The 18826-nt window shown below is 36.5% G+C and overlaps 1 protein-coding gene across 14 annotated transcripts in view; it reads right to left on the bottom strand.

Annotated features, from left to right (window-relative positions):
* Positions 1–18826, bottom strand: part of epb41l3a (erythrocyte membrane protein band 4.1-like 3a) — a 292145-nt gene that overhangs the window by 145104 nt on the left and 128215 nt on the right. For all 14 annotated transcript variants that reach the window (XM_039754817.1, XM_039754815.1, XM_039754816.1 and 11 more), the window contains 2 exons: positions 14909–15102; positions 11242–11433 (listed from right to left, as the gene is read on the bottom strand). In XM_039754817.1, coding sequence (XP_039610751.1) covers positions 11242–11433; positions 14909–15091 — 375 coding nt within the window. In that variant the 5' untranslated portion in view covers positions 15092–15102. Of the gene's footprint in view, positions 1–11241; positions 11434–14908; positions 15103–18826 lie in introns of those variants that run through there.

Here is an 18826-nt window from a genome sequence, read left to right as displayed (position 1 = left end):
CCCAATAAATGCTCAAACCCATTTTATAGATTTTTAGTATACTTCTCCAAACATGAGGTTGGGAGCATGTGCTGATCACATAATTAGAAACAAACACCAAGTGCTGGGCTTCTGTTTCTACACACATGCCCAAAAGTGGGAGCTCCTGTGCATAAAGTATCAAGGGAAGAAAAAAGTGTAGGCATGATATTTAAGTCACCCATAAAAACTCAATTCACATTTATGCACCTCACACAAAAGAGGAACAGAGACAAAGAACTCAACCCCCTAGAGTGGAAAAACTTAAAATTTCAAACTTCTAGAAGAGTGAGGCAAGAAGACAGGCCTAAGACTCCACAGAAGAAACATTAATTGCAGAGTTCATAACAGTTAGGGTTAGATGTTGATGGCTCTATGGCCTGTTTTGAATCATCATATTTGACACTACATGAAGTGTGAAACCACTTCAGATGAGCAGAGAAGAAAATGAATGTGTGTAACCCAGCAGCACAAACTTCTTTTATAATGGGTTGTATGCTTTTGCAGCAGTAGAAGTGGCTGGACTGAAGTTTGGGAATAAGTAAATACATTGACCGCTGTAAGAGGTTAGGAGTTTTCTCTACCTCTTTCAAAACAATCCTCATATTTAATGAGTCATATTATTAATAGCTTCAGGTGAGAAAGAAGAAATCCTGTGACACATATCATAAAATAAGGGAGAACCCATGAAAGGAAGGAAATACTGCTGGCTACATTTTCGTCAAAAATGCAGTTGTCCTGTCACACTCCAAAGTTTGCTTTAATCCCAATACTACATACATTACTGTAACTATTTTTTGTCTTCAAATTACACCTCTGACGATGAAAGGCTGTTATGTACACACTGAGGAATAAACTGAACAGTGTGACTGGCCTTCCAACGCTATTAGTGGGAGTATCACAAAAAAAAAATTTGGATACACACTTACATAATATGTGAATCAGTACACATGAATGTTCTCTGCTTTATAGTGGAGAAACTGACATGTTTTAAGGTTTTACATTTGAAGTAATCCTCCAATTAGTCACATTTGAAAATTACTTGAGGACATACTTAAAAAAATTAAAATTACAGCTAACTTTAAAAATCAAGTATCTGGGGCAAAGAAAACAAGACTGAGATAAAGTACAAGTACAAAAATAAATAATCCTTTTAATGAAATTACAGTAGAACCTTATCTTACATAAATTAAATTTACTCAAATAGACCTTTACATAAACTGGCAGTGGAACATAAAAATGGGAAAAGAATTGAAATCGGTGTGATGAAATAATTTCTTATAAAGTACAAAAGTGGTGCTAAGCACTCCCCCTCTCACTCAGGGTGGAAATGTGATGGAACAAGAAAGAGTAAACATGTAGCTTCTTTACTCTCGCTTTCACGCTTACTGGGGTACAAGAAAAACCAAAACGTGTGCCAACCTGTACACTTATTCTTTTTTTGCCACCTTGACAGGTAAATGTCTGTCAGAACTGAAGGTGTGCTTCTAAATTATCTCACACTTAACACAATTGCATCTGTGCCTGGTTGCACAAAATAGATGCACGTTTCCCATACTCCATCTCATTCTCAGATGTGCTGAAAACAATTAGATGCACTGCTCACCATACTCTGTCTCACACTATAGCTGTACACAGCTGTGTGCTAAATAAGACATTTTTCTCTAATTCTCATGCTCACTATAGCACAAGAAGGAATGAGAACCATACCTCCATTACTATTGCCATGTTTAACTCACTTCATAGAGCTTCTTGTGTATAGAAAAGATTGACAAAAAGATCTTTTTGTGTCATAAGAAAAACATGTTTCCAATTTTAATGTTTGTATTTTTTTGTTTCTTTTTTAATGTTACAAGATCTGTTTGCTTATAGCTGAATTTGCAAAGTTCAGGGTTGTACAAAACACTTCAAACAATACAGTGTAAGTTTATATCAAAAAGTAAAATCATCAGGAAACATCATTGGTACAGCAGTAAGGAGACACAAAAGGGCAGTTGTAAAATGCAAAAAGATAAGTAGCAGTGCTAACTTTTGGGTGTATAAAAACATAAAAGCAAAAGTTAAAAAATAAATCAGAACTGTCAAAATTAAGACAAAGAAGAATGTTGCTATCAATAAAACGATAACCCAAAATTACAAAATTAAGATAAATGTCTGGGAGAAGGGGAAGTTTTCTAAGACCAATAAGGAGGAAATAAAACATACAGAAAAGGAAATAGCAATTCCACTTAATTCCTATTTTTCTTTTTAAACTCATAACTTAAAGCGGTCACTAATATGTCAGCTTTTACCAGTAATGTTAAAATATTTAAGATTCTGGAGAACAAAGTACCAACATACTAATATAAACAAATTAAAAACAAATCACACACAATTGCTAATGTTTACTTAAGGCTGCCTAAAGAACCGAGCTATTATACTGTATATCAAATGTAAAACAGTGTAATGTACAGGGATCTATTTTATGGTGTATTGATACTTTCCAAACTTAAATTGTGGTCTGGATGTGTCTGTATTGATTCATACAGTTGTGGCCATATAATTCCATACATGTTTAAAAACTGTCAGACTGAAAATTTTCCAACTTCATACATATCACATTGCCAAACAATTCATGTGTTAGGTCAATTAGGAGTATCTACTTAATTTCCATAAATGTTTTTTTCAAAATAATGATTAAGGGACAGATTTATCTAAACTTTTAATCACTATGTCATATTTCAGTGGGTCAAAATTTTATATACACCAAGTTAGCATTGGTGGTGCTTAACCTGAAGCAAATGCCTCAGATATTTCTCCTGACAGAAGTAGTGTTATTAAATCAAGTTTCTGGGCTGCCTTAATCGGACACATTTCATCTGATTCAGATCCAATTCTGTCACAATGTTGTCTGCAAGCTATTTTGTTACCACTTTGGAAGTATGCTTGGGATCAATGTCCTGTTGGAAGACCCATTTGTGACCTTGCTTTAACTTTCTGGCTGATGCCTTGAGGAATTGCTTCAGAATTTCCAGTTAATGCTCCAACTCCTTCACCAGTTTGTTTATTGTTATCTTGGGGTTCTGCTGAACCCTTCAAAACAAACTTCATTCCTGGAAGTCAATTTTTACCTCATTGCTGAACGATGCAAAGTCCATATTATTTCAAGCTTTTCATATTTTTGTGCAATTGATTGCACAGTTGCTCATAGTACCTTGAATCTTTTGGAGATGGCCCCCTAAGGATTATATATTCCCATTGTCATAACCACATGAAGGCACTGGCATCAACATGTAGAGCATTAAATAAAGCCACAGTAATCTCAATTAACCACTAATCATGATAATTAAAAACTCAGAAGTAGTGATGAGCGAACTCAAGTCAATGGGGAAGGACTAAATGAACTAGATTTGACTGGATTATAATGGTGCAATAAGTGTCCCTTAGGGCTAGCAAACTGTCTGCAAACTACACTGGGACGATTATTGTGGCCTAAAAGGTGACCCGAGTTTTGCGGCAGCAGTACCAGCCACTGCACCACCATGCCTCTGTCAAATCAAAAAAGAAAGAACGCAGTCACAAACACGCAATCATATATTTAATCAAAACAAAGCAAAAATTGCAAAAACATTGTCAAAAGTCAGAAAAAAATTACAGATTGGAGGGTCTTCAAACTGTCTGTGCTGATTTTTGCACTTTTCTTCTATCAAAAACATAGAAATGCCTTGTAAATTGTAGTAAATCTTTCATTATTATTTCTATTCTATTATTTCATAGAGTCTCCTGTGGTTGGGGTTTGCTTGTCAGGCTCCTTTAAGGTTATTTTTTTATCTCCATGTGGCTAATTATGCATGCATAAGGCAAACGCCTCCTTCTCATATATTGATATGGAACTCGAAGATCGACCTGCATATTTGGTGACAAACAGAGGTAACTCGTTATTTATGCTGTATATGTTTCATAAAAATAAAATTTTGAGAACTTGCATTATTTGCTTATCTATTCTACCACTAAGTACCACAGAGTCTATAAATGCAAATGATCAGTTGGCTGTTACAGCTCCATGGGATGTCACACTGGCCTTGCAAATAATGGATGCTGGGAAAAAAGCTATACTAAACTAACTGAATTATCAGTAAACAATATGATGAACAAGGGTGAATGCAAATGCAGCAAATTCGCTACAAATAACACTTTGAGGAGATTCGGTAATCAACACTATTCAGAAGCTCCTAAAAGTAATTACGTTAATTCCTGAAGTCATCCATGTTGTTTAAAAAGACAGTCAACTTGGGGTTGTGTAAACTTTTGATCTACTGAAAATATGACATAGTGATTAAAAGATGAAATAAGTCTCTAAATCATTATTTTGGAAAAAAAATATTAAGCAGATACTCGGGAGTTTGGAGAGTTGAGTTCAAAGCTTTTAGCCAAGGTGTATGTAAACGTATGGCCTCAACTATACAGTGGTGTGAAAAACTATTTGCCCCCTTCCTGATTTCTTATTCTTTTGCATGTTTGTCACACAAAATGTTTCTGATCATCAAACACATTTAACCATTAGTGAAATATAACACAAGTATACACAAAATGCAGTTTTTAAATGGTGGTTTTTATTATTTAGGGAGAAAAAAATCCAAACCTACATGGCCCTGTGTGAAAAAGTAATTGCCCCCTTGTTAAAAAATAACCTAAGTGTGGTGTATCACACCTGAGTTCAATTTCCGTAGCCACCCCCAGGCCTGATTATTGCCACACATGTTTCAATCAAGAAATCACTTAAATAGGAGCTGCCTGACACAGAGAAGTAGACCAAAAGCACCTCAAAAGCTAGACATCATGCCAAGATCCAAAGAAATTCAGGAACAAATGAGAACAGAAGTGATTGAGATCTATCAGTCTGGTAAAGGTTATAAAGCCATTTCTAAAGCTTTGGGACTCCAGCGAACCACAGTGAGAGCCATTATCCACAAATGGCAAAAACATGGAACAGTGGTGAACCGTCCCAGGAGTGGCCGGCCGACCAAAATTACCCCAAGAGCGCAGAGACAACTCATCTGAGAGGTCACAAAAGACCCCAGGACAACGGTAAAGAACTGCAGGCCTCACTTGCCTCAATTAAGGTCAGTGTTCACGACTCCACCATAAGAAAGAGACTGGGCAAAAACGGCCTGCATGGCAGATTTCCAAGACGCAAACCACTGTTAAGCAAAAGAACATTAGGGCTCGTCTCAATTTTGCTAAGAAACATCTCAATGATTGCCAAGACTTTTGGGAAAATACCTTGTGCACTGATGAGACAAAAGTTGAACTTTTGGAAGGCAAATGTCCCGTTACATCTGGCATAAAAGGAACACAGCATTTCAGAAAAAGAACATCATACCAACAGTAAAATATGGTGGTGGTAGTGTGATGGTCTGGGGTTGTTTTGCTGCTTCAGGACCTGGAAGACTTGCTGTGATAGATGGAACCATGAATTATACTGTCTACCAAAAAATCCTGAAGGAGAATGTCCGGCCATCTGTTCGTCAACTCAAGCTCAAGCGATCTTGGGTGCTGCAACAGGACAATGACCCAAAACACACCAGCAAATCCACCTCTGAATGGCTAAAGAAAAACAAAATGAAGACTTTGGAGTGGCCTAGTCAAAGTCCTGACCTGAATCCAATTGAGATGCTATGGCATGACCTTAAAAAGGCGGTTCATGCTAGAAAACCCTCAAATAAAGCTGAATTACAACAATTCTGCAAAGATGAGTGGGCCAAAATTCCTTCAGAGCGCTGTAAAAGACTCATTGCAAGTTATCACAAACGCTTGATTGCAGTTATTGCTGCTAAGGGTGGCCCAACCAGTTATTAGGCTCAGGGGGCAATTACTTTTCACACAGGGCCATGTAGGTTTGGATTTTTTTCTCCCTAAATAATAAAAACCATCATTTAAAACTGCATTTTGTGTTTACTTGTGTTATATTTGACTAATGGTTAAATGTGTCTGATGATCAGAAACATTTTGTGTGACAAACATGCAAAAGAATAAGAAATCAGGAAGGGGGCAAATAGTTTTTCATACCACTGTATATTGTAAAGCATCTGAGTGAAAAGAAAAGTCCTGGCTAATAATAGCTCCCAACTACCTTAATCTCTTTAACTGCTTCAAACTTAACTACTAATAGTTGTATTGATGATTCCCCTCATCTCTAGTAACTATCACAGTTTTATTCTACTTCAAAATTACCAAATCTCTTCTTCCCATACATGAACAGTTTCATGTTTATTTGCAAAACACATCGGTAGAATCCTTTCTCCTTTGCTGTCAACAGTCATTTTATCATATGTGCCAACCTATGTTTTTCCTTTGGTCAGGATAATTTCCCACTCAACCATTCAACTCTCAGAATATCATCACTTCACCTGCTGCTTTATCTTCTCTAGTAGCTCATAAGATTATTCCTTGTACTATGCATGCTGACACGTTTTTTGGTATATACAACACCATAATAGAAACTGTCTTCTTACATTCCAGACCATTCACATTCATGATCTTTCTTTTAGAAATTTCCATTCTTTAATCTTTTGTGTTACCAGGGGGCTTCGCTCACCCACCCCCGGGTTTGGTTTACCGGATATACAATTTAAAGAGATTGTTATTTTCATGGGAATTGTTACATATGCATTATTTTCACTTTTACTTTAAAACTTTTGTAAAAACAATACTTGTCCTTTATTTCCGGCCCCGGGCGTGGTTATATTTTTCTTGCAGGACGTATAACGCTGTTCATGTTGTGAAGGGGTTGCAGCTGAACGCACGCTAAAAAGATGTCATCGGATCAGCTGCTGTCTTTCTGCTGCTGGCGAACTGCATGTTCTTTTTGCTGCGCTGCAAGTTGATCATTTCAAAGCCTATAAAGCAGCTGTCCTTTTGCCACTTCGTGTCTCTGTCGCTCGCGTTGTGAAAGTGGGGGGTGGGGGGGCTGAATGCATGCTAAGGAGAAGCGGTCGGATCATCTGCTGGTTTGCTGCTGCTGGAAAGCTGCGCGTTCTGCTTGTCGTTGTTTTAAGAGCTGGGAGCACATGATGTCTGTTTGCCAAAACCATTCCAACAACTGCTTGGTTAGATGTCCGTGAACTTGTTTTAAATGTTGTCTCATTGCCTTGTCTCGCGTGACGTTAAAGTGTCTCTCACAGGACGTCAAATTGTTTCCGAGAAGATCACGTCTCGTCTCCCTAGTCTCCCTACCAGGATTTTTTTTATAATACAGGGATATCTTTGGTTATGGGACTCTCTGGCTCTTTTCATATATGTTACTCCTGAGTAATAAAAGGATGCGATCTTAAAGTTTTATAGTACCTGTTTTTTTTTTCTCAGTCTCTGTAATAACTGCAAGCATGTTAACTTAAGTTCTCCCTATCTCCTTCAAAAGTTCACTTCCTAGCCAATTAGGTGTCTAACATTCTATGTTTTAAAATAATTCTCCTCAAATCTTGATAGTTCACTGTCTGTGAAATTGCTCCTTTATTCTCTTTGCTTTCTTTTCATAATTTTGTTTTCCGAATTTGTAGGGAATGGGTATACAAGTAGTTAAGAGGGGGGTACCTCCTACTGGATGTATACTAGCCAGTTTTTTATTAGGGTTGACTTCATCATTGCTATAGTGCAGAGAAAAACCCACCCCACCCTGCCCTATTCTCTGGCTGCTTGTGGCCTAGTATTTGTCTGACCTATCCCCTCCCTACCCTTTGACCTGCCTAGTTTGATTGGCTCTACCAAGATTCAAAGCTTCCACCAGCATAGCTCCTGGGCCATAATGAGACATGCAAATATCCTAACCAGAGCAAGTTGTCAGACCTGAAAGAATGCTGAATGGAAAAAACAGAAATCTTAGCATGTATCTTTCAGAAAAACATATTGAGGAAACTCCTGCAACTACAAATCATGTAGTAAAATATCATATTCCAAAATTTTAATGAGGAGAAGGAAATAGAAGCATCATTTCTAGTGGAAAAAAATAAAATTGTTACCAATGTAAAGCAAAATGTTTGGACAATTTTGCTTAAATCAGTAGCCCTCTAGCATTTTATAACATTAATAAGTGTGTCAAATTTTATTCAGGCTGAGTGAATCATTTCTTAGTTACAGTATAACACGCAAAGACTTGAATTCTGACAAACCTGTGAAAACAGAGATACAGAAAAGACAAGCACACATGGATATCAGATCAGAAGTGGTCAAATCATGTTCAGGGATCATCTACAATGTGTAAATCCATTGTAATCTCAAAATCAAAACCCTATCACAACACTATATACCAGTGGGGTACATAGGAAAGTAAAAGATTATAGGCTAACCCTGTTACTCACAGGCAATTTACATTAATGTCTATTAAGGGTCAACTAACTGAAACAATCATAAAATCCAAGGTGGACAATCAACTATTCAGTACCAGTGTGCTGGTGGACAGTAAACCTATGTGTAGAGACATGGTAAAATGTTTTACAAATATACAGGGGGTCTATTAGAATTCTATACAAGCAGTTCACTATAATGGAGCATACCATATGACATATACTAAATTAAAAAAACCTTTTGATAAGATAGCCAGTTACAACTGAGTCATCAAACTTAAAGAGATAGAGAAATCATTAATCAGTATTCAGAACAATGTGCTGCTATGACTTAAACATATACAATATTCATTATGAAAAGAGGATATTTTTTTTAAAATTAACCTAGAGATCAACGCTGGACTTGAACTAATGGAACAGACTGCTTTCTGTTTCTTAAAGACCATCCACTTCACCAGTACTGCTACTGCCATCTACTTTTAAGTGGTGCTTGATTTATTGCCATTGTGTACAGCACCCTGAAGAATTCATCACACCAAGGAAACAGCAAGCATTCATCGCAGCAAGGAAACAGCAGTTGGTTTCCTTCTGTAATGGAATTTTGAAAATTCTCCTAAAGCCTTCTTGGCTGAAAACTATACTTAAATTCCTAAGCCTGTCACAGGTCTTTTTATTTCTATTATCCTCATAACATAGGGGTACTCAAATAATATTGTTTATATGCAATGCAGGTATACACAATGAATCATATAGAGACACATCTGTCCTTACTGCTCCAGCAATGGTATAATCTTGGATATGTGTCAGCATCAAGCAAAAAAAAAAAAAAAAAGACTACTTATTGTCCAATTTTCATACACTGTCATACAAAGCATGCTGTCTTTCAGCATTATGCTATTTACCCTAAACTCACCCCATTTACTTTGTGTCATCTTCTCGATTCTCCATGTGGAAACTGGTGCAAGCTAAATTTTAATTACTCCAAGTGTGTGAAAAAAAAAATGTAATGCCCTTCCTGGTAATTTTATATATACAAGAATTGCATGACCTATGGGGTGGGGTAATTACAGCACGGGCTACTTTTTGCTTTTATTATATTGTAAATGGCATATGGAGCAAGATTCACACCAAGCATCAGCATGCACACAATCTGGATTCATTACATCACATTTTTATCAAAGCCTTAGATTTTTGAAAGAGACAAGGTCAACTTTATGCCAACACTAAGTTCACAGTGCCAATCAACACTCAGCATTACCTACTTTCTGTGGCATGTCAAGTGCATAAACTATAAAAAAAATACTGGAGGAATGAAAAAGACAGATTATGTGATGGAGTTCAATAAACCAATTATTTAATTTTATAGCACATGCTGAGTCACTCTTGCTGATGAAGTGATTGAATGGGTAAAAGTAATTAATAAGTTTTACTTTTTTTTTTTCCTAGCTAGACATTTACTGAAACTCATAATATGATAAGTGTGATGGCGGCTGGGTCCCATGCCCAGCCAGGACGCCTCTTCAACACTGGATCCGGGGGAACAGCAATGGGATGCACTCTATGTCCCCCGGAATGCTAGGTGGCAGCCCTCCTGGGGTTACATCGGGGCCACAGGTGTGAGACTTCAGGACTCAGACCTAATGAGCCTCTGTGGGCTGGAATGCAGCCACACCCGGAAGTGCAGCCTAATTAGGCCAATTACCACCTGGAGCACTTCTTGGAGGGCTACAAAAAGAGCCTGCAGCCACTACTCAGGAGCCAGAATTGGGAGGAAGACGACGAGGTTGCCTGGGAGGAGGAGGAGGAGGAGGAGGAGGAGAAGAAGAAGTGGTGGTGAAGAAGAAGAAGAAGAGGATTGTGTTATGTGGAGTTAAGTGCTTGTGGGACTGTGTATTGCTTGTGGGGTTCAAGGGGAAGACGTGCCCCACGGGTGAAGAAAAATAAAAGTCTGTGCTTTTACACGTGCCTCTGGGTCAGTCTGTACCGGGTCAGGCGCAATATAGCGCCCTCATTTTACATAAGGTAATTCTGAGGCGTAATTGGTAGCATTTTTAAATCAGATTTGAATAATTTTTTTAATAATCATTACAGCACTACTGAACACCGCAACTGGTATTGTCCATGTTAATAAGAAATGCTTTTTTTAATTTTCCATTATTAGCTTTCAAATGTCTTCCTTTAGTGAAACTGGTAATAACTTTAAGCAACCCTTAATTACCTAAAGTTTTCTTTCCAGATACCACACATTTTCTTCCATCATTAATGTCCCAAGTTACTGTAAAGAGCCTTACTATTTAAAATCTGCTAAGTTATATGCAGTTTTTAAAATGTAGTACGTAAAATGGTAGTTAAGAGGTTTAAATCACCTTCATAGCTCCCTGTTTTGTTACCAGCTAGGGCGACATGTATGTGAAGTTTTAATTTGAACTGATAGAACTAATGCTATCAATGTTTCAGAAATAGACTTTAGCACAACTTGTTCAAACAGATCTCCTCCAGAGAATCCGGTTCCCTCATAAATTCAAAGACATGTTCTGATGATCTGCAACTGTCCAAATGAAAGTGAGTGTGCACTGTGATAGACTGCTGTGCTAAATCAAAGCAGTTCCTGACTTGTGCAAAATGACAATGGAGCTATTGAATATTGTAGAAACAATCTGAAACAGCCAATGGATAAATAGAGTACTTGTAACTGTTTGCCTCCCTAATAAATAAGACAGTTTACATCCACTCCTACATATCAAATATTGATTTCTTTATTATCTTCTCTACAATTCAGCCTCAACATTCATAAAAATCTGCAACACAACACAAAAATATTTTCCCACAAGTGGTGATAATAAGAGTGTAAACAAGCAAAGACATTGTCCTTCATACAAATATCTTCAACAAGTTCACCAACCTCTACAACACAGGTATAGTCCGCGCCATCCAGAAGAGTAACTTTGCACTGCATATTCTTGGGCCTTTTTACAGATTTTAAAGGGGATTTGGAGAGTTTGCTTGAAGAGGACTTCTGCGATGCCTTGTCGTCTTCAAACTGCTGGTATTCTGGCTTACTCACAGGCAATGCCTCTCCGTCTCTGTCACCGTTCTACAGTTTAAAAAGAAAAATGAAAATACAAACACCACATTTACAAAATGTTCCCTTTAGTCACCTCAGGCACAATCAAAATTCAGTTTTGAATATAGTATTCATCTTATATGGCTGCTGACTTGGCATGCAATACCTGAAACAATAAGGCAAAATTAAAAATAAAAAAAAGTATTAAACTCACCTGTATACTAGTCTAGACATACTAGATATTTATGACCAGTGATACCCAATTAAAGCATTTTACATTTCCACAGACCCTATTCACAACAGTATCTAACTGCTCTCCTGCCTCTCGGTAAATGGCATCATAGCCATCATTGAAACACCAACATACCTGCAACCAATTTAAACCCCAGGGGCCTCATGTATAACGCCGTGCGTAGAACTCGCACTATAACATGGCGTAAGCACAAAAGCTGAAACGTGCTTACGCACAGAAAAATCCAGATGCAGGAATCTGTGCGTACTCCAACTTCCACGTTCTTCCGCTACATAAATCCCAACCAGCGTGAAAACTAACGCTCGTGCAAGCGCATTATGTAACGCCCCAAATCCTCCCAGAATTACGCCTATTTGAATATGCAAATCAATATAAATCGCCCTAAAGCGCAGCCTTCTGTGAAAAGACAATGGGAAAAGCACGGGGAAAATATAAGAATTTCAGCGAATACCAAGTGGAGGCAAAGGAAAAACATACTATTTGTTCAAATAAACCGTGGTATAATCAACAAAAGGAAGTTGATCGAGTGACATAGCGTGTTGGAGAAACTTGAAAGCTCACATTCACAAATCGCACAGTGCCGGAAATAAAAAAGAAGTCACATATCAAAGTAGCCGTGAAAAGCCGAGTTGTAAGCCCACTGTCTGAGTGTCATATGAAAGCTTATTAGGGTACAGAGAAAAAAGGCACACAGTGAGGAAAAAGCACGAAATGTCAACTTCAATCTCGACATTTCCACTTTAATCACGTAGTTTATTTTGTCATTAAAGTAGAACATCATAAACTTCATCTTAAAATCGTTTAATTAACCAGTTTCTCAAATCACATCGTAATTAAAGTAGCACGTTAAATGCTTTGTTTTGTATTTGATCTTCTATGTGCTCTATGTGTGTGAATCACTACTTGCTTTTTAAACCGGCTCACTTCCTCCAACTGGACACAGAATCAATTCAATTCGTAATATTACAGCTCTTTGAATAACTAAAATACTGAGATGTATACGTGATATCATTTTCATGATGATAGGAGTTAAAGCACGTTATTAAACATGTGTTTCACTTGGATGAAATAATTTATTGCAGCAGTACAATCAGGGGCGGCTCTAGGCTTGTCGTGGCACTGGGCAGAGGAAGAATCAGTGGCTCCTTCGCCCGCCCGTCAGTAAGGTAGCTTATGCACAGTGGATGGCTGCATAGCCGCCTCGTGCTCATGACACAAGCATTTAACTTTTGCCGAAATTTGTCGCTGTGTTTTTAGCTGTGTTGTTATTTTCTTTCTGTTTTATATTCAGTATATATTGGCGTAGCCGTCACTGCAGTCAGTGCTTTTCTTTACCCAAGTAACCGATCGCCATACAATCAGCTCTGTAATAGACGTTAAGCCATCTGTAAGCTTAGCGCCGATTCTTCAAAACGTTTAAAGAACATTGAAATGTCTTCGTAGTACATGTTTAATTATTCTATCCTTAACGACACTCCCAGTGAAGAATATAGATTATTTAAATGAAGTTAAAGTTTTATCTGTATAATTTAATAAACATATTTTGCTGAATTTCACCTTATAAATGATATCGTTTCTGTTTCTGAACCGCGAGGTCCGTACAGGAAAGGCTTTAAAACATTTTGCAGTGGCTGAGACAGCATGTCCTTGAAGCTGTATACCGATAATTCCCTTTCCGATCAGCTGCTGCTGTGATTCACACTCAGATACAGTGATATAAATACTCTGAGTGGTGCAGTGAGAGAAATATTGAAAAAGATGATCCGCTGTGGCAACTCCTAACAAGAGGAGCTGAAAGAAGAAGAAGAAGAAGAAGAAGTGAGAGTAACAACGCTAAAGCAGTTATGGTATTTGGAATACTATGGCTGTTCCCTGGACCATTATATTGTTACAAGTTAATTACAATCAGATGCATTACACTAATAAACAATATGCGGTTAGTTTCGGTGTATTTATAAAGCCGCGTCAGGAAAATAAGGTGTAACCACACAGGAACAGTAGCACTGCTTTGACGCTGGGTGCCGCCAGTCTGCAAAACCGCGGAGAACTTGCACGACAAGGCATGAGGTACCGTGGAAAAGTGCGTGGATTTACGCCAAGTGTAGGTTTTATACATCGCGATTTGAACGTGGAAAAGTTCTTACGCAACATTTCTGTGCGTACGCACCGTTTATACATGAGGCCCCAGGTCATTAAACTAGTAACTTGCATACATCTGACTATGATCCGATTCAGCTACAAATCCGTTTTGTCTACCAATTTAACGCTGCTAATCACAGCTCATTTACTTGTATTGTCTGATTTTCACTTGTTCCATCTAATAAATGTTTTGTCTTATTACTTTATTATTTTGCTGTGTTCATTATGTTTATTGATATTGATACGGTTTATTATCATCTTTTTGTTTAGTAGTTTGTGTGTGCTCTATCTTTTTACCAGATACTTTATTGTTGCTGCATTTTCTGCACCAACAGGACTAATAACAAAGACTGTTCAATATAAGGACAGCAGGAAATTTAACTGCACACCTAATCAAAGAAGCACCAAACTTTACTACACCCCATGAAAAGACATGATCAAAACCCCTGTGAAAAATTCAAACAGATGCCAAGTATAGTTTGGTCCTCTCTCAGTGCTAGCACTGTTACTATACTGCCTGTGGACACACACATTCAACCTAACAAGTTGAAAGGGTGCCATTATTTCAGTGCAAAATTTACTTTTGCTTTGAAGTGCATGTACATGTATTTTTATGATCAAATGATTTGGGCTTTTTAATATCTTACTCACTCTACTTTAGTCTACCGTATAGTATGAATTACATGAAATTATTTAAGAAATAGTAAATATTTTGGATATTTTGGAAATTTTACAGAAGGTGTTTATTTATTAGAAGTATCATATGTGTGCATGCATTTTAAACCAATATCTGAGCAAAAAGACTCCACTGAACATGTGGTGTAGATAGATAGATAGATAGATACTTTATTAATCCCAAGGTACTGCCTTTAGGAGAATATATGAATGCCCCATCAGATTGTGAACAAATTTAATTATGATTTTCATATGCATCTATGTTTTTTAAATTGCTATGGGTGTGGAATCACAGAAAGAAAGAAAAAAGCAACAACAAAAAGAAGTGCAACAGTAAATCCATCTTTAAGACACTGGAAAGAAGGGAATTATCGGGTAATGCGAAAGCACCGAATAGCTTCCCCTTCTGTACTTACAAAAATCTGCTGACTAACTTACCTGCTCTTTTCTGGCTGGAGTGCTATGAGCAGCTGCAGCTGGAAACTGCTCAGCATCAAACTGTTGTACCCCTTCAGCTGGAGCCTGCTGCGGTGGAGTAGTCTGTTGTTGGCTAGGCCCCTTCTGCTCCTCCTGTTCCTTGTCTTGCTTAGACTCAGAGTCTGAACCTGAATCTGTAGTCATAGTGGATTTTTCTGCATAAAAAAAAGAGTACATTACTGTACTGAGCAAAAATAAATAATGCAAGTATAGGACAGCTTCAGTTGAATAACCTCAAAGCACAACACTACTTTCAATGCTTATCTAAAGGACATTAAAGGCCAAAAATTTATATTACAATGTAATTAAAAACTGTTACAATTAAAATCTATGTGCATATACTTTTCATACTGAATCCAGTTTAGGTGCTTCTGTTGGCCCAACTTCATAGGTTAACAGAGTGATGTCTCTTTTCACAAGGATCATTTTAGTCAACTTAAGTAATTTCAAAATATCTTTATTGTGCAAAATAATAAAATAAGAAGTACTGCATGAAAGATAATTCAACATATGTTGCATATGCCTTTTAAGACACAAAACCATCAGAAAAATGAAACAAGACTGATGATATAAAATTAGTATTCAAAAAGTTATTCTTCCCTATTCCTTTGGTTTCCCATTTAACAAAAACAAACAAACCTGACTTAAATATTGCCTTTCAAAACATCTTTTTGAAAAATAATATAACAACAAATCAATGAAAATTTACACACTGGCTGAATACTGCTTCAGTAGAGGTTATCATAACAAGCCCTACAATCCAGCCTACTAAAGAAAGCTTTTGTACTTGTCACACTACTGAAATTAAATGATCTCGAAAGCATACTCTTCAATTTTCAAAATCCTCTCTCTACAGAAATCAAGGTTGGTAGACAATTAAAAAAAAATATATTCTACTGAAGAAATATTACTTGTATGAAACAAAACATCTTCTATTCCACTGCCTTTTAGCCTTGAAGATATACATCAACCTACATGGATCAAAAGATGTAAAAATAAATCTTACTACTGCCTACTTACTATATAACGTTATGTATGCGTGAAGTTTGCCCCTACCTTTTTAGAAGAACTGTGGTGCCACCATTCCCTTGGTGCCCTAATCATCTGCTTATATTGCTTAATGGTTAATTCCATAGCTACCTTGCGATCATTACTATAGACCGTGGATAAATATTTGCAAGTATAAATTAAAACACACCACAAATTTATTTTCTGTTGGCAGCAAACTGTCCTGAAAACATCTTAATAATGTCATTGGCTTATAGTATTTATTTTTCAAATTTTCACATCTCTACATTATTTTTAGCTCAGTTTTATCGTTTGTAGAATGCATACGTGAGCATTCTGCAGAAAGTGCTTTAATTGATAGTGCCATAACTATTTGTGAATTTGAACTGACCCCTTCAAAAATTAGTAGAGAAAAACAAATATAACAATGCAAAATACAATTAACATTAATATAACAAGTTTTCAGAGCCCTACTGCCATCTGATTCCGCTGTCTAACATTATTATTATTATAATATGTATCTTCTGCAATACACACATTTATATAAATTCAATCGCCAAAACAAAATCAGCAAGCTATACAGTACTAAAGTTCATATGAACATTAACTTTTAACACACACTTTTTCCTAACCAGCAATTCATTGTATATGCCATATAGGTACAAGACAGCCTCAGTCGCTCCATCTTCGTCTTCTTTATCCATCTCCATACCACCATATGCTACGTTGTGAGAAAAGGTTAGGGAACACCCACCACTTAAGCTTTTTTAATACTAAATTTAGTATTTCTTTACTTCTGTTTCATTCAATTGCTTCTGCTAGAATGAAAATCAGCAGTAAAAACATATTGTGCAGTAACAGAAGATAAACAAAAATAAAATAAAAATCAAACCAAGAACTAAGTCAGGAATACAAAAAAGAAACTAATTTCCAAAATCTAATATACCGGAACTAGAGTATTGTACCGTGTTAGCCATTATTGCTTAACTTCTCACCAAAATCTAATATAAAAACCAGATCAAATGCTTGGATGTGACAGGTAGTGCTAAACAGCATCAGGACAAAGACATTGATTAACTTAGTCAAAAGATGGGAATGGAAGTCACTTGCAACATAAGTAACAAACAACAAGCTATGCACACAAAAATTCCAAATGAATTCAAAACTGACTCAGAATTTCAATAAACATTATTCACAACAACAAAAATCATAAGTCAGCTCAAAAAGATCCAAGGAATGAAACCAGAAATAATATTGTTTATGATATACTGTTAAAATGGTTTATAACAATCACAAGTGTAATGTCTGAAACTAGTGAACACTGAAATAAGCACAAAACAGAAATATTGGTGTGTAAATTAGATTGTATTATTTTTCTTGGTCAGGTAATATGGCTAATTTTAAACCGATATCCTGGATTTTAATTTATTTATCTATGTCTGTTAATTCATCTGTTTGACTAATTAAAGGAGACTGAGGCAAGCAGCTATCATTGCTACACGATAAAGTGAGCAGCAGATATTAGCATCAACTAGTATATACATGTGATTCATGCTTTAAACAGTTATGTTGACATGTATATATTTTTGCTATATTTAAATATTTGCTTTTAGATTTAGTGTGCATGCACACATATATTATCACTGCTGCTGGAATACTAGTTTGCTCTTCGAATATGAAACATGATGTGAGCTGTGAAACAAGGCTCTTTTGAAACATATACTGTATGGCCAGAGATGAAAAACACAACATGATTAGAGCTAAGGCTCAGGCAATAAATTGTTCATATATCAAAAGAGAAGGAAGAAGGAATATATATAGAAATCCATAATTTATTGAACTAATTTTTGTAAGTGAGTAAGAGGATAGTGGAAAACCTTGAGCAGCTTGATACATACTCACTCACTCTATAGAATGCTTCTCTAACATTGCTATAGCAATTCATCTAACCTTTGGATGTTTCTACAAAGCAAGACTCCTGGAAATGGTTGAGTAACCAAGAACTCAGCCATCAGCAAGAAACTTGGTCTTTTTCCTCTTGACCAGAGAATTCTTGTTTAATGATGCTGATGTGCAGCACTCACATGGGAGTATTAAATTAGCATCAAAATTACAACTAAGTGCTGTTTTAATGTTACATTTACATATTTTGTATTCTGTCACTTGTTTTAAACAGGACATTGACTTACCAAACAAATAACACAACTGCAGCACTTTCCTTGGCATTAAACACTACAACAGAACAGCACTCCTGCTATTTCCTTCATTATTATGCAGATGACTTCTCATTAGTTTGCTCTTCTTTGCTTATCAACACTGTTTATATTTCTTTTACATTATGTTATCACAGTAACTTAAATTAAAAAGAAAACTGAATTAGCAGAAATATACACAGTGACCCTACACTAAATATATTTGAAAAGTCTTTTGCTTCTGCTCAAGTTAGCTGTGGTCTTTTCCAAAAAATCATTATCTTTATAATGAAAAAAAAAAAATTTTGAAATGTAAAGAAAAAAAGGACCATTGTATTCTATTGTACAAAGTTTATGGCTTTTATATTTTGACAATTAAGTGATTTACACTACAAAAGTGGGTTGCACTTCTTGGTTGTAGGTAGTGGCAATGGTGGTGATGCAAATCTCAAAAATTAAGTCATTAACTATAGGATGGTCCAGATCTAATTATGCAATTTTCATTACGCTATAACTTATTAAGTTTATTACACAGAAAGTCACCCGAAAAATCCCGGACCATCAAGAAATGTGCGAACTGATGATATGAAAAATGGTCTTTACGCCGAACTAGAATCGTCTCCGCATAAATCAAAGTCATCCAGACGATCTGAATCTGCATAATTAGATCTAGACCACC

This window comes from Polypterus senegalus, chromosome 5 (assembly GCF_016835505.1).
Source record: "Polypterus senegalus isolate Bchr_013 chromosome 5, ASM1683550v1, whole genome shotgun sequence".
Taxonomy (NCBI): domain Eukaryota; kingdom Metazoa; phylum Chordata; class Cladistia; order Polypteriformes; family Polypteridae; genus Polypterus; species Polypterus senegalus.
The sequence above is the reverse complement of the archived record's forward strand: the minus strand, read 5'-3'. Positions and strand labels throughout refer to the sequence as shown.